At 43.5% G+C, this 25,643-nt stretch overlaps 1 protein-coding gene across 2 annotated transcripts in view; it reads right to left on the bottom strand.

Annotated features, from left to right (window-relative positions):
* STK32B (serine/threonine kinase 32B) overlaps positions 1-25,643 on the bottom strand; it is a 405,107-nt gene that overhangs the window by 285,776 nt on the left and 93,688 nt on the right. For both annotated transcript variants that reach the window (XM_027545017.1, XM_027545015.1), the window contains exon 2: positions 17,342-17,397. In XM_027545017.1, coding sequence (XP_027400818.1) covers positions 17,342-17,397 — 56 coding nt within the window. The remainder of the gene's footprint in view (positions 1-17,341; positions 17,398-25,643) is intronic.

The raw sequence follows: 25,643 nt of genomic DNA on the forward strand, positions 1-25,643 counted from the left end.
AGAACTGTGAGACAACCACTTCTGTGGCTTAAGCACCCAGGCTGTGGAATTTTGTCACATTAGCACAAGCAGGCCAATATGGTTGGCTTTTGTCCTGAGGACACTGGGGAAATACAGAAGGGTTTAAAAAGTGGATCCCAGCTATTACAACTGTGAATGAAAGAATAAAGGAAATAACATACAAACATACAACGTGGAAGATATGGCGTTTGGGGGGAGGGGAATGTTTTTCTAACAACAGGGTGGAGAGGAGTGTGGAGGTAATTCCAAGAGTGTTTTATAAATAATTTATTGCCACTGCTTACGCACACAGTTTTCCTCAGGAGTCATAAGGGACTTGCTGTGTTAGGAAATGCCAAAAGGCGTCATGGGGACAAGGGTCCAGGACCAGCCCTGTTACTTCTAACCCCCTTATCCTGGAATGTACTCTCTAGGATGAATCAAGGTTGGCACCGGTTTATAGGCAGAGAAAGTCCTCAGGAAGCTCATCCAGAAGATGGACTGAGACGTCATTGTGGGAAAATGGGAAATGCAAATGAGTAATGACGTCTGTTACTAATAAACTGGTCAGTAATGGATCATTTGCTCTGGCCAAGCTTGAAAGCCATTCACGAGTGAGCCTGCATTTCCTCTGATATTTAGCTCTTAAAGCAGTCCATGGAAGCCAGCAAATTCCTCTAACCCATGCCTCAAGCCAAACACAGACTAATTAATATGAAAGGAATAAGTGTGTGTGCATGCTAGTTGCTCAGTCCTGTCTGACTCTTTCCAACCCCATGGACTGTAGCCGGCCGGGTTCCTCTGTCCATGGGATTCTCCAGGCAAGAATACTGAAGTGGGTTGCCATGCCCTCCTCCAGGGGATCTTCCCCACCCAGGGATCCAACCCAGGTTCCCCTGCATTGCAGGCAGGTTCTTTACCATCTGAGCCACCAGGGAAGCCCATGAAAGGAATAAACACTTCACTCAAAAGAAATGGATTCCAACCCTTATCAAAGATGCCTGCATGAACGATGAAAGGTGCCAGTAAAAGCATCATGCTAAAGAATTCTAAAACTGATTCTTCCATAAGAATAACAGCTCATTTCAGAGACACAGAGAAGTGAGACATCTTGCCCAGAGTCACCAGGTTGACCCAAATTCCAGCTCAGCTCTGTCAGACTTAGAGATGAAACTGTCTAACAATTGTGCTATAAAACGATGAACTCTTGCAATGTCCTGAAAACAGCAAACATATGCACCAGGCCCCCACTTACAGCAGGATGCAACATTGGCTGGGCGTCTTACACACATCTGCTGCCACCGCCCCATCACTAACTCTGGCCCTACCACAGGACCTTTGCATCGGCTGGCCGCTTTTGTCTGTGAAGTTCTTCCCCCTGAATCTCCACGTGGTCTGTCTCCTTAGCAGCTAGGTATTGGCTTAACTGTCTCCATCTCAGAGAGGCCTTCACTGTTGCCCTCTCCTCCAAGGAAAGCTGTCCTACCCTCCCAGGTCATCACATTACACATTTTCTGCAGGGCAATTATCATCACTGAGATCATGTTTATGTACTGTTTGTGTATTTATCTTCCCTACGAAACTGTCAACTCGGTAGCATCAGGGACCTCATTCATCTTGCTTGCCACACCCTCACAAGTACGCAGACAAACATTGGGACAGAACAGTTGGCAGAAACGTTTACTGTCTGACTCAAAGTCCTGCTGTCCTTTCCACCCCTACTCCTATCCTAGAGGCCCAGCAACTTAAAAGATGAAAATGATTCCAAAACTGTACATTTTTAAGGGAAAAAAATATGCTGATCAGTCAAATGTTTCTGAACATTCAAACTGATAAAACAGATACATAAGACCAAATCTCTAAAAACTGCAAAATTGATTTGTTGCAGTCTGGGCAGTAAATTGGTTAGTCTGCTATTAATCAAATAGTTTTTCACACGCAGATGTAAAAGTCGGGAATGTGGAAGGAGACAGCTAATAATATGCTTGTGTGTGGAAATGATCGTCATTGCATAATAAGATAGTGTGGAGTCTGGAATTATCATCTGTGCAACTCCTGCTCAGTTTTATCCAGAATCTGCCTTTAAGGGACATAAAAAGCTATTATCATATAACTATTCCACTTTCTGCTGTTTTATGTGCAGACTGCCTCTGGCTATTCCATGAATTTTAATTAACTCTCTGTTTATTTTGCTTCAACCCTATGACTCTCTAAGCACAGGGCCCATTTGCTAATCCAAGAAAGACACTTTTGAAGTGAACTTCTCAGGAAGTTCTCCCAAAGGTATCTTCCTCCTTCCCTTGAAAATAATTAAGCCCTGTCGACTTTCAAGTTGACTCAGAGCAGAGTACTCCAGCCTGGACTTTCTCTGCTGGAGCAAAAGCAAAACATTCACCGGCTCCACCTTCCAAGGGGTCACAAGGAACTTGTGAGGCAGGGAGAATGAGCCTGGAGAGAGAGGGGGCCTCTGTGAAAAATGAGAGTTTGCAGCAAGGGGGATGCAGAAATTCTCCTCAGGACCCTAATCCAGAGGCAGTCAGTATAAACCGGTCAACTAACTCTTATCAGTTAATTTGTTAATTATCAAGGTTTTCACTCATTTATATAATATTCATTCATTTAATTATGTAGCATATATGTCATATGCATCATATACACATTGTATATGTAAATAAATATTGTATGTGAACATAAATATACACACTGCTTAGTGTATATATACATGCATATATGTGTGTTTATATATATACATGTATGTAGATATATACTGTACTGCTTCGTGGGCATACATATACATATATGAGTGTGTGTATGTATCTATGCACTCTGTGTGAATGGTGGGTATATGGATTGTTGTTGTTTAGTTGCTCAGTCGTGTCCAACTCTTTTGTGACCCCAAGGACTATAGCCTCTGTCCTCTGTCCTCTGTCCATGGGATTTTCCAGGCAAGAATACTGGAGTAGGTTGCCGTTTCCTCCTCCAGAGGATGTTCCTGACCCAGGGATTGAAACTGTGTCTCCTGCAAGTCTCCTGCATTGCAGATGGATTCTTTACCACTGAGCCACTGGGGAAGCCTGGGTATATGTATACGTGACTATACATACACAAATACACATTAAATATACTACTTAATGTGTACGTATATAGATGTATAGATATATATGCTGCTTAGAAGGTATATATGTATATAGATATGTGTGTTTATATATACTATACATTTATATTTGTGTAGATATATGCATACACATACATGTGTATATGCTATATACATATACACATGTCTATGTACACTGTTTCCTAGGTATGAATACATGCATATTCATAAATGTGTGCTCATATACATATTTTGCTTAATGTATTTGTACGTGTATATATATACTGCTCCGGAGAAGGCAATGGCACCCCACTCCAGTACTCTTGCCTGGAGAACCCCATGGATGGAGGAGCCTGGTTGGCTGCAGTCCATGGGATCGCTAAGAGTCGGACATGACTGAGCGACTTCACTTTCACTTTTCACTTTCATGCATTGGAGAAGGAAATGGCAACCCACTCCAGTGTTCTTGCCTGGAGAATCCCAGGGACCGGGGAGCCTGGTGGGCTGCTGTCTATGGGGTCGCACAGAGTCAGACACAACTGAAGCGACTTAGCAGCAGCAGCAGCAGCATATATACTGCTCAGTGAGTATATATGCACATGTATATATGCATTATATACATAAATTCCATATATATGTGTAAATATATACGTGTGTATATGTATTATACTTTACATATATACAGTTGCACTCAGTAAGTACTGCAGATCAAACTGTGAACAATAAGGAAACATTCCTACCTTCACAGAGCCTATGTTCTCAGGCATAAGACCAACAACCACAAGGAAAAACAAACAAGTATTTAATGGATTTACAGGTAATGACAGGTGCACTGAAGAAAACAGGACCAGGAAGGGCACATGGATAGGAAATGCTTGGGGTGGAGTCAAGTGGGGTGGGTATTCAGGGAGGGGACACTTGAGCAGAATTCTGTACAGGATGGGTGACCTTTGCAGAGTTCTAAGGGAAGATATCAAGGAGGTGGGCCTAGCAAGTGCAAGGTTCTGAGTTAGAAAGAAGTTCAGCATGTTCGGAAGATGAGAAGAAGGGCTGCAAGGAACGAGCAGGAAGATGGAGGGGCAGAGAGGAGTGTCAGTGAAATAGGCATAGCCAGATTGCAGGGCCTTGCAGGCTGGCATAAAGAGGTTGGCATGCATTCTCAATGGCAGGGAAGCCCCTTAACCATTCCATCCAATTCATGCTTTATCACATCACTGGCTGCTATGTAGACCGGAGCCTTCCTTATTCTTTCTCTCTCTCACTTATACATGCTCTAGGCAGCATTTATTGAGCCTTCCCCACCTGCTGGGCACTGAGCCAGCTGCTGATGGGACTGGCAGGTGACTATGACCAACCCTAACTTTTCAAGAATCTCACAGTCTAATGGCTGAGGCAGAGGAGCAATCTGAAGACCACCTCTAAGCAAGATGTGCTGTGAAGGATGGCAAGAGGAAGCTGAGAGAGTCAGGTCTTCCCCTGATCCCTCCAGGTGGCTACCCAAAAGTTTCCAGAACCCACCACATAACCTAGAGACAAGATGACATGGAACGCATATGAAAAATGCCAACCATATGCCAGGTCCGGGAGTTGTATGGTCTCTGCCACTTATTTTCACAGTAAACTTTGAAGATCACTCTGAGCATTGTTTCCCTCTTTTAAAGTCTTCACTTTAGAAACTTATTTTTGTTCAGTTCAATATAGAATTCCAGATTGGTGGTTCTTCTTTATTATCACTTGAAAAATGCTGTTCCCCTATCTTTGGCTTGCATAGTTTCCATTTCCTAACACAATGTGCCCTTTTGTCCCCTGGTTCATTTCAAGATTTTCTATTAATGGTTATAAGCCACTTTTTAATTTGACTATGATGATCTTTGATGATGTTTTCCTTGTGTTCCTTTTGCTTGGAGTTGGTTGAACTTTCTGGATATGATTTTATCATTTTCATCAATTAAACAAATAAACCATTATTTCCCCAAATGTATTTTATATGCCCATCCCTCCTTCTGAAACTCCAATTACACATACGGTAAATTACGGCACTTTGTTCCATAAGTCACTGAAAGTGAAGTGAAAGTGAAAGTCACTCAGTCGTGTCCAACTCTTTGCGACCCCATGGACTGTATAGTCCATGGAATTCTCCAGGCCATAATACTGGAGTGGATAGCCTTTCCCTTCTTCAAAGGATCTTCCCAATCCAGGGGTCGAACCCAGGTCTCCCGCAATGCAGGCAGGCGGATTCTTTACCAGCTAAGCCACAAGGGAAGCCCATAAGTTACTGAAGCTCTGTTAATTTTTTCCTCGGTGCTTCATTTGTATAGTTCCCATTGCTATATCTTCAAGTTCACTAGCCTTTTCTTCTACACTGCATTTGTTGCTGTTATTCAGTCACCAAGTTGGGTCCATGGAGTGCAACATGCCAGGCTCCTCTATCTTCTACTATCTCCCAGAGTTTGCTCAAATTCATGTCTATTGAGACGGTGATGCTATCTAACCATCTCATCCTCTGCCTAATCTGCTGTTAATATCCCATCCAATGAATGCTTCATTTCATATATTGTAGTTCTCATTTCTAGGAGTTCTATTTGAGTGGCTACCACAGGAAAGCTGGGTAGGGGGAAGGGAAAGAGAGGGCAAGGGAATTAAGAGGGACATGCTACTAGGTACAAAATAAATAAGACACAAGGATATAAAGTATGGCACAGGGAATATAATCAATACTTTATAATTGTAAATGGACTATAACCTAAGAATATATCAAATCATTATTTTGTGCACCTGAAACTAAACATTATAAGTCAACTATGAAAGTGTTAGTTGCTCAGTCATGTTCAATTCTTCAAAGCCCGCCAGGCTCCTCTGTCCATGGCATTCTCCAGGCAGGAATACTGGAATGGGTTTCCATTCCTTTCTCCAGGGATTCTTCCCCACCCAGGGATCAAACTTGGGTCTCCCACATTGCAGGCAGATTTTTTACCATTTAAGCCACCAGGGAAATAAAAATATGAAAATAAAGTAAAATTGCACTTTCCTGTGTCCAAAAATTTCCTAGACATGAAAAGAAGCAGGAAAATATGGCCCACAAGCAAAAGGAAAATTAATAAAGAGAAACAGACTCAGAAATGGCACCAGTGATGAAATTAACAAACAAGGACTTCCATGGGGCTATTATTCATGTGCTCTCTATGCTCAAGGATAAGGAAACTGTGAACATAATAAGGATAAAAATGGGCATTCTCATGTTTTTGGAGAGGAAACAGAGGTTTGCAGAAAATTTATGACTGGTCCAAGTTCATATGGCTAGAAGCAGCAGGACCAGAATCTGAGCTCAGGCTTCCTCATCTCGAAAGCTCATGCTCTTTCTCCTACATGTTGTTCCTTCCCAAAGCAAATGTCCAATGTTTTGGGATGTTGATGGACTCTCTCCTCCTGACTCTCATGGTTTCTTGCTAATATACATGTGACTAAAGCTACTTTCTTCCTAAATTCTGTATTTGGGAGGGACATGTGGGAACAAAACAGGCTGGTGGCAGTGGGGTCTTCTCCAGGCTTCTGATGCATCATGTGTAAAATGGAGATAATAAGGCCCAGCACACTGAGCTTTAAGAAGACAAGAATGGTAAAAGGGTTCAGTTCCTAGGACAATGATTGTGAGTTAGCCAGGACTCTCCAGGTTGCAAATACTGGGAACCCAACATGATCTCTTCCATCACCTCCACTAGCTTTGCTTGTCGTAATGCTTCAAAGCAGAGATATCACTTTGCCAAACAAGGTTCAGTTCAGTCACTCAGTCACGTCCAACTCTTTGTGACCCCATGGACTGCAGCATGCCAGGCCTCCCTGTCCATCACCAGCTCCCAGAGTTTACCCAAACTCACGTCCATTGAGTCGATGAGGCCATCTAACCATCTCATCCTCTGTCGTCCCCTTCTCCTCCCACCTTCAATCTTTCCCAGCATCAGGATCTTTTCAAATGAGTCAGCTCTTTGCATCAGGTGGCCAAAGTATTGGAATTTCAGCTTCAACATCGGTCCTTCCAATGAACACTCAGGGCTGATCTCCTTTAGGATGGACTGGTTGGATCTCCTTGCCAACCAAGGTCCATATAGTCAAATTTATGGTTTTTCCAGTAGTCATGTACGGATGTAAGAGTTAGACCATGAAGAAAGCTGAGTGCCAAAAAATTGATGCTGTCGAATTGTGATGCTGGAGAAGACTCTTGAGAGTCACTTGGACCAAGATCAAACCAGTCAATCCTAAAGAAAATCAATCATGAATATTCATTGGAAGGGCTGATGCTGAAGCTGAAGCTCCAATACTTTGTCCACCTGATGCAAAGAGCTAACTAATTGGATAAGACTTTGATGCTGGGAAAGATTGAAGGCAGGAGGAGTAGGGGATGGCAGAGGATGAGATGGTTGGATAGCATCACTGACTCAATGGACATGAGTTTGAGCAAGCTCCGGGAGTCAGTGAAGGACGGGGAAGCCTGGTGTGCTGCAGTCCATGGGGTCACAGAGAGACATGACTGAGTGACTGAACAACAACAACATGATCTTGCATAAACAAAACAGGGTACCAGCTTCCGTGGCTGGTAAGGACAGTGGATATAGCTATAGGACTGGAAGAACGAAAGGTGGAGGCACTGGTGGTACCTGCCCATGCCCCCTCTCCTGAACCTCCACAGAGCTCAGGCTGCTTGTTGTGGACACCTGAGGCTCTCTGCTAGGGCCTTTTTCTGCCCTGGATGTGAGTGAAGTGAAAGTCGCTCAGTCGTGTCCGATTCTTTGCAACCCAATGGACTATACAGTCCATGGAATTCTCTAGGCCAGAATATTGGAGTGCGCAGGTAGCCTTTCCCTTCTCCAGGGGATCTTCCCAACCCAGGGGTCAAACTGGGGTCTCCTGCATTCCAGGTGGATTCTTTACCAACTGAGCTACCAGGAAAGCCCTACTTCTGAAGCCTTTTTCTGCCCTGGATCAGTCAGTTCAGTTCAGTTCAGTCACTCAGTCGTGTCTGACTCTTTGCGACCCCATGGACTGCATGTGGACACATGGGGTGGAAGAGGTGTTTTCTGAAGAAAAGAGATGCTATTGTGATAAGTAAGGGACATGAAAAGCATGCTGGACACTAGAAAACAACAGCCTTTAGAGTCCACTGATTCACCATTCCCTTTTCTTTGTACAAATGAGAAAACTAAGCTTAAGATTGGTTAATTCACTATCCCAAGTAAGCACAACTAAAGCATATCAGAGTCAGCCTGCTTCCCAGATCGAAAGTGTTTCCACTGAGATATGTAGAAATTCATCTGCCATGCCTCAACTGTCCTAGAATTAAGTCATAAAAGTGTTATAAAACTCTTCAGTAAATTCTTGCTAAAACCAATGGATTGCCTGCAGCTGTTTACTTTGGTGCTTCACTGGGGAAGCACAATCTACCCCCCGCATGAAAGTCAAATAAGATTTCTGCAAATTCACATGTGCTTTTTCCTGATAACCAAGGCTACTGTCGTACTTTAACAGTGAAATGTCTTTCTTGAAAACTCGTAATAAATGCCAGCTATCAAACCCACCAAAGGCTGAAAGCAAAGCCAAAGTACCCATTCAATAGTAGGAGGGTGGTTCTCTTCATCCTAGCCCAGCACACTTCCACCCTGAGTCTCATAATAGTCATGTAGGCTCATCTACATTGACATGAAAAGCAGTAGTTATTTGGTATTTTGACCAGAACAGAGCTTTGTTTGATTGCCTTGAAGCAACCACATCCTGAATACTGGCTGTTTGTGTACGTTCTACATGAATTTGGGTGTCATCAAGATACTGCCACAACCTAAGAGTGACTTAAACATAAATTCTCCTCTAGAAAGCTTGCATTTTTCTTCAGAACACCCACTATACCCAAAGCTTGAATATATTTATGCTCTGAACCACAGGTTCTGAGAACCAAGCCAGCAGCCAAAGAGCAGCACAGATGAAGACAGAAAAGGAAAAGAAAACTTTCAGGATATAATCAAGTAATAACTCATGAGGGCCCAGGCTAACGGATCTGATAGTACTGACAGGAAAGGGTGCAAAGGGCTCAGGGCCAAGATCACCACTGACTCCAGGGTAAAATGATACACTTCTACGTGGTGCCAGTTGTGTTGTGGGTTAAGGGAGTTGCTTCAAGTTTTCTTCAGCCACAAAACGCTCAACATTAGGGTAAGTGACAACAGAAAGTAATGATTTAAGAGAATTTTTAAAATGTTTTGTTGTTGTTGCAGAAGTTCAGCCCTCCCCATGGGACTACAGGCAAACTTTCTAAATTCTCTGGATCATAACTCTTCTTCTAAGAAATCTAGAGAAGAACCTCAAACGCAGCACATAAACTCTGTCCACGTTTCTGGCTGAAGTAACTCACATGTATAGAGCAGACTGTAAGCAGTACAGAGCAGAAGAAAAAAAGAAAGGGACTGAGATTTATGTGCATGCCCAAGAAGAGAGTATGCAGTATAAATCCAACCAAGGTAACTTCTTGTTCAAAATATTTTTTCAAAGAAATACAACACAATCCAAAGTCTATACAACATAACATTCACAATATCCAGGATGCAAGCCCAAATTACTCAGCATATAAAGAACCAGGAAAACGTGATCTATCCTTAATCAAGGTGAATCTTAAGATGACCCAGATGTTGGAAATAGAATAAATGATATGAAAACAGCTCTTAAGACTAAGACTAAGCTGCAGGGTATAAAGGGCAATATGGTAGAATAAATGAAAATATGGGAAATCTGAGAAAAGAGAAACTATTTTCTTTTAATCCAGAAGTTATACCTAGGATTATCATAGTCAAACTGCTGAAAATCAAAGATTAAAGGAAAATCTTGAAAAGAAAGAGATGGATGTGACATATTATTGCTGTTGCTGCTGCTGCTAAGTCACTTCAGTCGTGTCCGACTCTGTGTGACCCCACAGATGGCAGCCCACCAGGCTCCCCCGTCCCTGGGATTCTCCAGGCAAGAACACTGGGGTGGGTTGCCATTTCCTTCTCCAGTGCATGAAAGTGAAAAGTGAAAGGGAAGACGCTCAGTCGTATCTGACTCTTAGCGACCTCATGGACTGCAGCCTACCAGACTCCTCTGTCCATGGGATTTTCCAACCAAGAGTACTGGAGTGGGATGCCATTGCCTTCTCCAGACATATTACTATCAGCTAATAATGATTCAGCTTAATGACCTCCCAGCAGAAAGCACAAAGGTCATTCAGTTGACAATGGCACAAAATCTTTAAAGCAATGAACAAAAAGTTGTCAACCCAATAATCTGTATCCAGTAGAAATAGTCCTCAAGAAAGGTGAAATAAATGCATTTCAATTTAGTTCAGTTCAGTTCAGTCGCTCAGTTGTGTCTGACTCTTTGAGACCCCATGAATTGCAGCATGCCAGGCCTCCCTGTCCATCACCAACTCCCGGAGTTTACTCAAACTCATGTCCATTGAGTTGGTGATGCCATCCAACCATCTCATCCTCTGTCGTCCTCTTCTCCTGCCCTCAATCTTTCCAAGCATCAGGGTCTTTTCAAATGAGTCAGCTCTTTGCATCAGGTGGCCAAAGTATTGGAGTTTCAGATAAAATAAAATTAAGAGAATGCATTGATTGGAGATTTGTGCCACATAAAATACTAAAGGTTACCAGAGGGAAATTGATACCTTCATGAAAGGTATGAGTAATTATTAAGGGCTATTTTCATTCTAATTTTTTAAAGGCCAAAAAAACCCCACATACTTTTAAATATATATATTTTACATATACATTTGTTGGAGAAGACTCTTGAGAGTCCCTTGGACTGCAAGGAGATCTAACCAGTCCATTCTGAAAGAGATCAGCCCTGGGATTTCTTTGGAAGGAATGATGCTAAAGCTGAAACTCCAGTACTTTGGCCACTTCATGCGAAGAGTTGACTCACTGGAAAAGACTCTGATGCTGGGAGGGATTGGGGGCAAGAGGAGAAGGAACAGAGGATGAGGTGGCTGGATGGAATCAGTGACTTGATGGATCTGAGTCTGAGTGAACTCCGGGAGTTGGTGATGGACAGGGAGGCCTGGCATGCTGCGATTCATGGGGTCACAAAGAGTCAGACACGACTGAGTGACTGATCTGATCGGAAAGCAACAAACTATAATGTTGTATTGGAGATTTATGATTTATAAACTATAACACATGACAGCTATAGTATAAGAGTTGACAGGTGTGGTAAATAGATCTATACAGTTGCCAGCTTTTTAGATTTTATGTGAAGTATAAAATATTAACTCTAAGCAGATTGAAATAAACTGTGAGGTGAAAGTTGCTCAGTCGTGTCCATCTTTGCGACCACATGGACTATACACTCCATGGAATTCTCCAGGCCAGAATACTGGAGTGGGTAGCCTTTCCCTTCTCCAGGGGATCTTCCCAACCCAGGGATTGAACCCAGGTCTCCCACATTGCAGGCAGATTCTTTACCAGCTGAACCACAAGGGAAGCCCTGAGGATATGCATTATAATCCCTAGAGCAATAATTTTAAAACAAGGAAGTATGGCTGTAAAGTCGTGAGATAAATGGAGATTCTAAATCATTAGTTAATCTAAAACAAAACAGGAAAAGAGAAACCAAAGAACAAAAGAGAGAACAAGAACAAATAAAACCATGCTAAGCCTAATTGAAACCAAATCAATAACTACATTTACTGTGAATAGACTAAAAGGTAGAGATTGCCAGACAGATTTAAAAAGAAGCAAGTTCCCAGGTGATGCTAGTGGTACAGAACCTGCCTGGCAATGCAGGAGATGTGAAAGATGTAGGTTCAATCCCTGGGTTGGGAAGATCCCTGGAGAAGGGAATGGCAACCCACTCCAGTATTCTTGCCTGGAGAATCCCATGACAGGGGAGACTGACATGACAGGGGTTACAATCCATAGGGTTGCCAAGACTTGGACACAGTTGAAGCAACTCAGCAAGCATGCACACAAGACCTAACTATATGATATGCTCAAGAGATTAATGTCAAATATAAAGACACAGATAGAATGAAAGAAAATGCATGGAAAAATATATGCCATGTAGGCTAGAATAACTATATGAATTTCAGAGAAAATAAGCTTAAAAAAAAAGATCATTAGCAAGAGATAGAAAAGAACATTTCACAATGATAAAAAGGTCAATCCATCATGAGGTCATAACAACTATAAATCTGTATGGACCTAATAACAGACCTTCAAAGTGTCAGATGGAAAACTGACAGAAATAAAGGAAGAAGAAACAACTCTAGGATCAGAGTTGGAGATTTTGTACAACTGGCTCAGAAATGGATAAAACAACTAGATTGTTACAATCAGTGAAGATGGAGACCAAGGAAGGAGGTGGTTCAGGATGGTGGTGTAGGAACGTCCTGGACTCATCTCCTTCCATGGACACAATAAATTCACAACTACACATGGAAAACACCCCTATGAGAATGACCTGAAAACTAGCTGAACAGCTTCTCCACAATAAAGGATAAAAAGCCACATCAAGATGGGAAGGAGAAGCAGAGATGTGATCTCACAAAAAAAAAATCTCCACCCCCCCGCCCCAGCCTGGTGACCTGAAATTGGGAGGGGGCTCACAAATAGGAAACTTCACTCCAAAGAGCCAGGGGTTTGTGCCCACATCAGGCATCTCAACCCTTGGAACTGGCACTGGTAAGGAGAGCCTGCAAAATGTCTGGCTTTGAAACCCAGCAGGATTTACATCTGGAAGAATATAGGGCTATAGAGAACAGAGAATTTATAAAGGGCTTGCATCAAGATTCACTCATCTTGGACCCAGTGCAAAAGCAACAAACAGGCCTAGGTTTAGATCTTATGTGAAGGAGATTCACTTACTAACTTTAAACCCTAAGGTTCATTAATTAACCTTAACCCCTCTGCTGGATGGGCAGGAATCTGTTGGGAGTCTTCCTGGTGCCATTCTTATCCTCTCCCCTTCTAGCACCAGTGTTTGTGCCTCATCCTCACACCGCTTCTCAGGCCTGCCAAAGCCAGTAGGCACATGCAGGCCATACAGGGGATGCCCCTTGAGCATCTGGCTCTGCTGTGCAGGCGGAATTGTGTTTTGGTGCCCCGTGGGTCTGAGACAATCAGAGAAACTATTCTTGGAAGGCCCCCATACTCCAGTCACTGTACAGACAATCGACTGAGATGTAGCCCGTCTTCCTGTGAAAAAAGCCGATCTACTGGTCTTGGAGCTTCAGCCCGAGGGACAGGCTTCCAGTTTTCCATACATTTAGAGGCTATGGACATGGTCTAGGGGATGTCCTCTTTGTGTACTCCCGTGAACTCACTGCAGCTCCCTGGTAACTCCCAGTGAAAGTCAAAGTCTCACAGTCGTGTCTAACTCTGCGATCCCATGGACTATAGCCTTCCTGGCTCCTCTGTCCATAGAATTCTCCAGGCAAGAGTACTGGAGTGGGCTGCCATTTCCTTCCCCAGGGGATCTTCCAGATTCAGGGATCGAACCCAGGTCTCCTGCATTGCAGGCAGATTCTTTACCAACTGAGCCTCTAGAGAAGCCTGGAAATGAGATCAAACACTCATCTGGAGCCCTGATTTTTGCAGCTGTCACCAATGAGTTATGTGTAGATCATCTGATGTGAAGGCCAGTGAGGTTTACAATTGCAGTTCTATATTACTGTATGTATTGGCATACCTTAAAATGTGTGGCCTGCAAGTCCAGCTTCTAATCAGCCTGAAGCTAAGGGCTAACTGAAATTCCACTGTCTGGAACATTAACAGGTCTTTGCACACCTTCAACAACTGGGAACTATGAAGAATAAGTCAGAGACCTAAGATAATCACAAACATTTAAGAGACAATCAAGAGCTAGGGCAAGGTTAAACAATAAAGTTAATCTCCTTCATAAGGCCAGTATTTCAAGACTGGCAGAGATAGCTGCTTCACGTAATATTAGACACAAATACAGAGAGTCAAGCAAAATGAAGAGAGAAAGGAATATATTTCAAATAAAAGGAAAAGATAACTACCAGTTTAAAAACCCATAAGGAAATGGAGATAAGTAGTTTAGCTGAAACAGAGTTCAAAATATTGGTCATATAGATGCTCACTGAACTTGGGAGAAGAATGGATAAACAAAGATAGTACTTCACCAGAGATAGAAAATATAAGAAAGCATCAAGTCAGTTCAGTTCAGTTGCTCAGTCATGCCTGACTCTTTGCGACCCCATGGACTGCAACACACTAGGCCTTCCTGTCCATCACTAATGCCAGGAGCTTGCTCAAACTCATGTCCATTGAGTCGGTGGTGCCATCCAACCATCTCATCCTCTGTCATCCCTTCCTCCTGCCTTCAATCTATCCCAGCATCAGGGTCTTTTCCAATGAGTCAGTTCTTCACATCAGGTGACCAAAGTATTGGAATTTCAACTTCAGCATCAGTCCTTTCAGTGAATATTCAAAACTGATTTCCTTTAGGATTAACTGGCTGGATCTCCTCTTGGAGACTGGCTGAGTCTCCTCCAAGGGACTCCCAAGACTCTTCTCCAACACCACAGTTCAAAAGCATCAATTCTTCGGTGCTCAGCTTTATTAACAGTCCAATTCTCACATCCATACATGACTACTGGAAACACAAAAGCTTTGACTAGACGGACCTTTGTTGGCAAAATTATGTCTCTGCTTTTGAATAAGCTGTCTACATTTGTCATAGCTTTTCTTCCATGGAGCAAGCATCTTTTAATTTCATGGCTGCAGTCACCATCTGCAGTGATTTTGGAGCCCCCCAAAATAAAGTCTGTCACTGTTTCCACTGTTTCCCCATCTATTTGCCATGAAATGATCAAACCAGATGCCATGAACTTAGTTTTCTGAATGTTGAGCTTTAAGCCAGCTTTTGACTCTCCTCTTTCACTTTCATCACGAGGCTCTTTAGTTTTCCAATTTCTGCCATAAGGGTGGCGTTATCTGCATATCTGAGGTTATTGATATTTCTCCCAGCAATCTTGATTCTAGCTTGTACTTCATCTAGCCTGGCATTTTGCATGATGTATTCTGCATATAAGTTAAATAAGCAGGGTGACAATATACAGCCTTGACGTACTCCTTTCCCAATTTGGAACCAGTCAGTTGTTCCATGTCCAGTGCTAACTGTTGCTTCTTGACCTGCATACAGATTTCTCAGGAGGCAGGTCAGGTGGTCTGGTATTCTCATCTCTTTAAGAATTTTGCACAGTTTGTTGTGATCCACAGTCAAAGGCTCTGGTGTAGTCAATAAAGCAGAAGTAGGTGTTTTTGTGGAACTCTCTTGCTTTTTTGATGATCCAACAGATGTGGGCAATTTGATCTCTGGTTCCTCTGCCTTTTCTAAATCCAGCTTGAACATCTGGAAGTTCCTGGTTCATGTACTGTTGAAGCCTGGCTTGGAGAATTTTGAGCATTACTTTACTAGCGTGTGAGATGAGTGCAACTGTGTGGTAGTTTGAGCATTCTTTGGCATTGCCTTTCTTTGGGATTGGGATGAAAACTGACCTTTTCCAGTCCTGTGGCCACTGCTGAGTTTTTCAAATTTGCTGGCATATTGAGTGCAGCACTTTCACAGTATCATCTTTTAGAATTTGAAATAGCTCAACTGGAATTCCATCACCTACACTAGTTTTGTTTGTAGTGATGCTTCCTAAGGCATCAGGAAGCATCCATAAGCCTCTTATCCTTCTCCATCAGAGGGCAGACAGAATGAAAACCACAATTACAGAAAACTAACCAGTCTGATCACATGGACCACAGCCTTGTCTAACTCAATGAAACTATGAGCCATGACGTGTAAGGCCACCCAAGATGGACAGGTCATGGTGGAGAGTTCTGACAAAACGTGGTCCACTGGAGAAGGGAATGGCAAACCACTTCAGTATTCTTTCCATGAGAACCCCATGAACTGTATGAAAAGGCTTCACTGGTGAATATTACAAATGCCCAAAGGTTTAATACTTATATTTCTCAGACTCTTCCTAAAAATTGTGGAGGAGGGAACATTCTCAAACTCATTTTATAAGGTCAGCATTGCCCTGATGCCAAAACCAAACAAGGATCACACACAAACAAAAATTATAGGCCAATATACCTGATGAACATACCTGCAAAAAATCATCAACAAAGTATTAGCAAACTGAATTCAACAATATATTAAAAGGATCATGCACCCTGTTTAAGCGGGATTTACTGCAGGGCTGCAAGGATGATTCAACATCCACAAATCAATCAGCATGATATACCACATTAACAGAATGATGGCTAAAAATCACCTGATCATCTCAATAGAGGAAGAAAAAGCTTTTGACAAAATTCAACATTCATTTATGATAAAAACTCTCAACAGAGTGAGTATAAAAGAAACATATTTCAACATAATAAAAGGCCATGTATGACCAATCCACAACTACCATCATACTCAAGAGTGCAGAGCTGCAAGGTTTTCCTTTTAGATCAGGAACAAGACAAGAATGCCCATTCTTGCCACTTTTATTCAACACGGATTAAATCATGAGGATATTATGCCAAATGAAATAAACACGTTACAGAAAGACAAATACTGCATGATTCCATGTACATGTGGTATCTAAAATAGTCAAATTCATAGAAGCAAGACTGGAATGCTGGTTGCTAGGGGCTAAGGGGATGAGGGCATGGGGAATTACTATCTAAAGGGCATAAAGTTTCAGTTAAGCAGGATGAATAAGCTCTAGAGATCTACAGTACAGTGTTCTCTGTATAGCCAACAATAATACATATATTGTACGCTTAAAAATTTAAGCAAGTAGATCTCATGTTAAGTCTGCTTTCCACAATAACTTTTTAAATAAAATGCCTACACTGAAGGAAAAAGCTGCTGTTGGCCATCACATAAATTTGTGGTTTTTTCCCACTTTCCTTATTTAGATTCTCAAAGAAGAAATAGCATTAGCAACCTTGAAATAATTACCATTGTAATTCACCTAAAGCAGGGCAGCCGTGGTAATTTAATTTTCAGAATGAAATTACAGCGTATCCAAAGGAAACTATTCAGACTTCCTTTCACATTTCAAATTTGGCAAATTCAAATCTTTCTGTCAAACAGGAAATCCCCAGTGCCCAGCAATCAACACAAAAACAAACACACAAACATGCACATTAGTATAAATCCAGTGGTCAGAACTTTTATATTTTATGGATGAAATTTTTAAAAATCCACCATTCTTACCTTTCCAAAACTGCCTTTACCAATGGCCCGCAGAATCTGAAAATGGTCAAAGTTGACTGTAAAAGAAAAAAAAAAATGAACAAGTTAGATTTGTCAGTCCTTGTATTGATTCTTAAAATGTCTTCACCTGAATATCTAACCATTTATTTCCAATGGCTTCTGGTTTACTGCATCGTTTGCCATAACAGCACTCCACCCCTGAATGGCTGCTTTGTATATTCCACTCCCCCATCCCCAACACATATATTTGGCAATTAACACTTCCCCAGTGTATATAAAGGAGGAGAGACATCTTTTGGGCCAGAGGGAAGGGATAACAGAGAAAAACTTGGATACTTGGATTACCATATTCTTGCACCCTGTTCCCTTTGCCAAGATGACTTTACTTCTAGTCTCTGTCTTGCCACCAAGCACTATTACCTTACACATTCAGACATCAGCTCACCTGTCTCAGTGTCCAAGGAGCTAATCCTGCCTCCATTATGAAACCTCTGGACCACCAAGTGACATGATTACATCATAGTCTTTTCCTGCTAGGGTGTCTCACCTCTGGTATCATGAGCCAGAAGGAGGAGGACAATGATTTCAAACCCTGCACTGCCCTGTCTCCAACCCACTCCAGTATTCTTGCCTGGAGAATCCCATGGACAGAGGAGCCTGGCGGGCTCTATTCCGTAGGGTCACAAAGAGTCGGACGTGACTGAAGCAACTTAGCAAGCAAGCAAGCATTGCCCTGTCTCATGTCTCTCTTTCATCATGTTTCTTGATGGGGCTCCCCATTCTTGCTGTCTATTGCCTTATTCCAGTCTGGCTTATACCTCATCCCCACAGCACAACATCAACAAAGTATGGCCATACCACCCGAGCCAGTGGACGGTTTTCTGTGCCCATTTTACTTGGCCACTCTCTCCCTCTTGAAACATCTGCTTGTCTTCTGTGGAAGTACACCTTCTCAATACTCCATTTCATGCCTCAGTTCTTTTGCACATTCATCCTTTACCTCCCATCCATTAAATACTTGATTCCATCAAACCTCCATCCTACAGCCTTCCTCTCCTCACTGGCTCCAAGGGCTCTCATCATCACCTAATGGCCAATAACTTTCCAGGCTGTGTGTACAGATTGATGCCAACCCCACAGTGACTCCTGGGGGCTTCGGAGTTACCCTGAACCATTTCAAAGGATCCTAAACAAAACCTAGGAGAGAGTGTGGAGAAAAGGGATCCCTCCTACACTGTTGGTGGGAATGCAAATTGGTGCAGCCACTATGGAGGACAGTGTGGCGATTTTTCAAAAGACTAAAAATAGAGCTGCCATATGATCCATCAACTCCACCCTTGGGCATATATCCAGAAAAACTATATTCGAAAAGATACATGCACCCTAGAGTCCACAGCAGAACTATTTACAATGCCCAAGACATGGAAACAACCTAAACGTCCATCAACAAATGAATGGATAAAGAAGATATGGTACATATAGTATAATGAAATATTACTCAGCCATTTTAAAAAAGCAAAATAATTCCATTTGCAGCAACATGGATTGACCTTGAGGTCATAACACTAAGGGAAGTAAGTCAGACGAAGGAAGACAAATATCATACAATATTCACTTATGTGTATTCCCTTTGGGATTAACAGATACACACTACTATATATAAAATAGATAAACAACAGGACCTACTGTATTACACAGGGAACTATATTCAGTATCTTGTAATAACGTCTAATAGAAAAGAATATATATATATACATACACACACACACACATATATATAGACTGGTGGTTGCCAAGGGGGAGGTAGGTGAGAGGGATGGATTTGGAGTTTGGGATTAGCAGATGCAAACTAGTGTAGAGAGGATGGATAAATGACCAGGCCTACTGTAGAGCACAGGAAACTATATTCAGTATCCTGTGATAAGCCATAATGGAAAAGAATGTGAAAAAGAATGTGTGTGCATATATATGGCTGAATATATAACTGAATCACTTTCCTATACACCCGAAACTAACACAATTTTGTAACTCAACCATTTGTCGTTGTTGTCACTAAGTCATGTCCAACTCTTTAGGGTCCCTTGGACTGCAGCATGCCGGGATATCTGTCCTCCACTATCCCTCCACTGTCCTCCACTATCTCCTGGAGTTTGTTCAAATTCATGTCCATTCAGTTGGGGATTCTATCTAACCACTGCATCCTCTGATAATCCTAAAGGAAATCAACCCTGAATATTCATTGGAAGGACTGATGCTGAAGCTGAAGCTCCAAATCAACCATGAAACTGAAAGTGAAGTCGCTCAGTTGTGTCCAACTCTTTGCAACCCCATGGATGGTAGCCTACCAGGCTCCCAGGTCCATGTGATTTTCCAGGCAAGAATACTGGAGTGGGCTACCATTTCCTTCTCCAGAGGATCTTCCCAACCCAGGGATTGAACCGAGGTCTCCTGCATTGTAGACAGATGCTTTACCATCTGAGCCACTGCTGCTGCTGCTGCTGCTAACTTGCTTCAGTCATGTCCAACTCTGTGTGACCCCATAGACGGCAGCCCACCAGGCTCCCCCGTTCCTGGGATTCTCCAGGCAAGAATACTGTAGTGGGTTGCCATTTCCTTCTCCAGTGCATGAAAGTGAAAAATCAAAGTGAAGTCGCTCAGTTGTGCCCGACTCTTAGAGACCTCATGGACTGCAGCCTACCAGGCTCCTCTGTCCATGGGATTTTCCAGGCAAGAGTCCTGGAGTGGGGTGCCATTGCCTTCTCCGATCTGAGCCACTGCTGCTGCTGCTAACTTGCTTCAGTCATGTCCAATTCTGTGCAACCCCACAGACGGCAGCCTACCAGGCTTCCCCGTCCCTGGGATTCTCCAGGCAAGAACACTGGAGTGGGTTGCCATTTCCTTCTCCAATGCATGAAAGTGAAAAGTGAAAGTGAAGTCACTCAGTCGTGTCCAACTCTTCGTGACCCCATGGATTGCAGCCTACCAGGCCCCCGTCCATGGGATTTTCCAGGCAAGAGTACTAGAGTGGGGTGCCATTGCCTTCTCCGATCTGAGCCACTAGGGACACCCAAATCAACCATACATCAATTTAAAAAGAAGAAGAAGAAAGAAAGCAGGCCTAGGTTGAGTGGTTCAACATTCATTTGACCTCATAAGCTCAAAGCCTGGAACTCATCCCTGAATCCTCTCTTTCTCAACTCCACACCTAATCCTGCACTAGGTGAGGTCTGTTTCACCTCTTCACTGTCTCTCTCATCTGTCTACTCTATGGTCACCCTCTGGTCTAACCCACAGCATTTCTTGTCTGGACAAACCACAGTGGTCTTCCAACATCCTCCCTCAGGAAGGGGGTCTTGCTCATCCTCTGCTTATACTCCTCCAAAACACCCCTCCATTGCTTTCAGGGAAAGGGGAAAATTCCTCCCCATGGCCAAGAGACTACACAGTTGGGTCCTGCCACTTCTGTTTCACGTCCCATCCCCATCCCCAAACCCACTGAGCTCCAGACACGAGAGCTTTCTTTCCATGCTCTGAGCAGCCATTCCCTGTGCCTTTAATGCTCTTTTCTGGGCCCTACACTTGTTAACTCTGCTTCCTCTTCATTCTTCCACATTCAGAGAAGGTTGCCCTCACCCTCCAGAGTCTGCTCTCCTTGTTATACAGTCTCACAGCATCCTGGGACTTTCCTCCAAAAGTCATCACTCTGTATTATTTTATTTTTTAAATGTATTTATTTGTGGGCTGCACCACACAGCTTGTGGGATCTCAGTTCCGGGACCAGGGATTGAACTTGGGCCACAGCAGTGAAATCCCTGAAAAAAGAAAAAGTAGAATAGGTAGACTGACTGACCTTTTTTTTTTTTTTTTTTTAAGCCATGCTGCAGGGCATAAGGGCTTCCCTGGTGGCTCAGACAGTAAAGCATCTGTCTGCAATGCAGGAAACCCAGGTTCAGTCCCTGAGTTGGGAAGATCCTCTGGAGAAGGAAATGGCAGCCCACTCCAGTACTCTTGCCTGGAAAATTCCATGGATGGAGGAGCCTGGTAGGCTACAGTCCATGGGGTCACAAAGAGTCGGACATGACTGAGCGACTTCACTTTCGTGCTGCAGGGCATGCAAGATCTCAGTCTCAGCCAGGGATTGCACCCTCACTCCTTGCAGTGGAAGCTCAGAGTCTTTAACTACTAGGCCACCAAGGAAGTCCCATTGTGTATTACTTTACATGCATCTGATTAAGATCACTGATCTAGCATTAGACTCCAAGTTCCATGAGGTCAAAGGCCATGTTTGTTTTTCTACGGTGTCCCCACAGCTCGTAGGGCATTAGAACACAGTCATATTTAACAAATATTCATCAATTAAAGGGATAACTGAAAGCAGATCTCCACATTCATGGTGCCAAATGCAATCCCTAGTACATAATGAGTGTTCGGTAAATATTTCTGAATCAGATTGAATTACCGCCAGTTTCCAATAACTAGGAAAGACATGCTATTTACAAAAGATGAAGTGAACTGATTAGTTCACTACATTATGGGGGCAAGGATGGGGAGAGGTGAATGAATACAATTAGCTCCCTATGTATTCAACTTGATGCCATGGAAGATAATTATGTTGAATTGTGTCCCTGCCAAGCCAAAGTCAGAATTCAGTGTGCCATCTAACACCTAACGTGCTTAGTATAGAGAGACAAGGTTAACGGTTAACTTAGCAAAACCTGGGTTCTTTGACCTAGATTGGCTTCCTTTGTAAATAACTTGCCAGGAAAAGAAATTCTCTTATTTTTTCCTCTTCCCCACTCACCAGAGCTCAAGGGAAGAGAGAAAAGTGAGGAACTTGGCCTGCATGTGTGATGTGACTGGCAGTGAGTTCGGAAATGTACATATATTATCAAGTGCTCCCAAGGTCCCAGGAGGCATTTGCCACCTGCCCCCAATTAGCAATAAACATCCCCACTTCCCTGAAGGCTCCACACTGCTTTGTGCTGCCATGGGTGTGCTGTCATTTCACCTGCTTGCAAAGCCATTCCTCCAACACTCTTCATTTCAAGAAACACTCCTACCTGGCCTTTGACACATGGCACATGCTCATGAAAGAAAGAAAAGTGATTTGTTCTCCACTCCCAACAAATCACTTTCTTCTTCTTAGTGCAATCTCAGAACCTTCTGCAGACATCTGTCCAGGGATCAGGAAACCCCAGCCTCAAGTCAGACTGCTTAGGTCCATAACTCAACTCTGCCTAATGACCTCGGATGACTTAGCCTCTATGTGTCTCACTTACCCCATCTGTAAAATGGGACCAACAGTGCCTACCTTCCATAAGAGCACAGAATAGTGCCTGGCACACAGCAACTTCCCTACAAGACTTAGCTGTTCGTGTTGGGGATGAGGAACAATCCTTCTGCTCTGCTGGGTTCTTCCAGGAGGGATATTTCACTGAACATTTGTGGCCTCTGGCCCCATCAAAGGTGGTGGGAGTTGTCCAGCAGTAAACTGGAAAAGGGACTGCACCGGTGCATTTCTGCTTGCCCTGCGCTCTCTCTGGAATGGCTATCTTTGGGGAGTAAGCTTTCCCTCTGTTGCTTCTTGTCAGAAGCGTTTCAGAGCCAGGCACCATGTAGGGGAGGTCTACAGGGTACTGAGTCGATGCTGAACAGGTAGGTGAGCTTGGCTAATACTGGGCTTCAGAATCAGTGGGTCCTTGCTGCTGCCCTCCTGGGTCCCATTCCTCAATCCCACCTAGATCCCTTCTAGAGGTAAGGCTTGGTTCTCCACTGGCCTCCTCTTTTGTCTTGAAAATAAATGGAAGGAGCTTTAATTATTGAGCAACCCGGCAAATGCCTAAAACTACTGCTTCCCTGGTGGCTCAGACAGTAAAGAATCTGCCTGCAATGCAGGAGACTCAGGTTCAATCCCTGGGTCGGGAAGATCCCCTGGAGAAGGAAATGGCAACCCACTCCAGTATTCTTGCCTCGAGAATTCCATGGACAGAGGAGCCTGGCGGGCTACAGTCCAAGAGGTTGCAAAGTCCGAAATGACAAAGGGACTAACAGACTGCTTTAGTAATTAGCATTATAATATTGCAAATAAGCTCATTCATCCACATCCTCATGAAATGTGTACTCATGGGTGTTGCAGTGGGGATCTAACATAAGGTACAGGGCAAATAGGTATCTATTTCATGTTTATTTGCTTATTGGTCTAGATTGGATTTAAGTGATTGAGCATATGGCCTGGGTTTTCCATTTATTTGGCAACCCTCTGACCTGATATACATACACTTACATAAAAGTGACTCCATGTATACACAGTGAATAAGGGAAGGGTTACACTTGGCTGATAAGCAGATTGAAATGGTTGTAATCAGTGAGTCCCAAGCCAAAGATGGATCCTAGAAATCACATTCTCATCTAGGGCTGTTGGCCCAGAGCAAGAGAAGTTGGATGGTGGGTGTGAGAGGGGTGATGAGCGGGTTTCTCTGGGCGACCACCTTGTCCTGGTTTGCCCAGAACTTCCCTGGTCCTAGCACTGAAGGCCCTGCATCCCTGGGAACCCTGCAGTCCTGGGAAAACTGAAAGAGTTGACCTATAGGTTTCTAGATCATGAGCATTGCCAGAGTTGGCCAGGGGAATGGGAAGGTGAATTCCTGAAAAGCAGTGTCTGTTTGGACTTTCCAATACTTAGAAAGGACTGGAGTTTCCAAGGGTAACGCTGTAATAAGTGCACTGTGAAAGCAGAAGTAGATAGCACGTTGCCAGCCAGAGGCAAAGCCAAGAGGTGCCAGTGACCTCACCTAAAAACACAAGGGCAGGGACACCTGCCTGGAGGGCTGTCACATGGATGATGAAATGACACAGGAGCCATGAAGTAATGAGTTGCCTGCCCTGCCAGGCCCAACTCACCCTTTCTCTTTGACCAGGAAGCCTCAGGTATGTTAGGGAGCAGTGTGGCTAGCCCCAAGCAGTGAATCACAGTTCATCGAATCCAGTGAGTTCATCAAGATTCCCTGCTGCTGCTGCTGCTGCTGCTGCTAAGTCGCTTCAGTCGTGTCTGACTGTGCGATCCCATAGACAGCAGCCGACCAGGCTCCCCTGTCCCTGGGCTTCTCCAGGCAAGAATACTGGAGTGGGTTGCCATTTCCTTCTCCAATGCATGGAAGTGAAAAGTGAAAGTGAAGTCACTCAGTCGTGTCCAACTCCTAGCGATCCCATGGACTGCAGCCTACCAGGCTCCTCCGTCCATGGGATTTTCCAGGCGACAGTACTGGAGTGGGGTGCCATTGCCTTTTCCACAAGATTCCCTGGAGGCTTGTTAAGATAGATCATGGGTCCCCTTCTGAATTTCTGGGCAGGGGCCAGAGACATTGCATTTCCCAAGTTGAAAGTTCTCAGGTGATGCTGCCTGTCCACTGGACACCTCTGTTCCCCACGGTCCTAGACACTCATTTAGCGGACAGTGACTTCATGACATAGGTCCAGTCAATGAGATCTAAGCCTATTAACAGTGGTATTCCTGGAAAAGCATATTTTCCTGATGAAAAGGGACAGTTATAGCTGGAGTGGTTCTTGAACATGCCCACTCTTCCTCCATGAGTAAGGATATGATGTCTGGAGCTACAGCAGCCATCTTGTGACTATGAGACAACAAACACAAGAAGAAGACCAAGATATGGACACAGAAGCCACTCCATATTGTTGGGCCCCTGAAGCCATCCAAAGTCCTCCTACCTCTGGACTTATTATATTAGAAAAAATTACAAAACAGTCTTATTTGTTCAAGTCACTATGAATCAGATTTTCTACTACTAGAAGCCAGAAGCATTCTTCTCTAATATACAAAGACAGTCACACTAGTAGGAGCTTAGTAAATGCTATTTTATTGTTGAATTTCCAGCCTCATTGTGATTTTTCTGAATGGCAGAAGAATAATTGTTGTTTGGGGTATAACCAGAGGGGCCAATCTACCTGAATTTGAATTCTGGCTCCACCATGCACTGGCTGAGTGACCTTGGCAAAGTCACTTAACCTCTCTGTGTCTCAGTCTCTTCACTTACAAAATGAGTAAACTAAAATATCCATCTAAGGTTGTCATTGGCTTCTTCGCAGGTGGCGCAAGTGGTAAAGAATGTGGCTGTCAATGCAGGAGATGAAAGATATGCAAGTGTGATCCCTGCATTGGGAAGATCCCTTGGAGAAGGAAATAGCAACCCACTCCAGTATTCTTGCCTAGAAAATCCTTTGGACAGAGGAACCTGGTGGGCTACAGTCTGTGGGGTCACAAAGAGTCAGACACAACTAAGCACAC

This window comes from Bos indicus x Bos taurus, chromosome 6 (genome assembly GCF_003369695.1).
Source record: "Bos indicus x Bos taurus breed Angus x Brahman F1 hybrid chromosome 6, Bos_hybrid_MaternalHap_v2.0, whole genome shotgun sequence".
NCBI classification, from domain to species: Eukaryota; Metazoa; Chordata; class Mammalia; order Artiodactyla; family Bovidae; genus Bos; species Bos indicus x Bos taurus.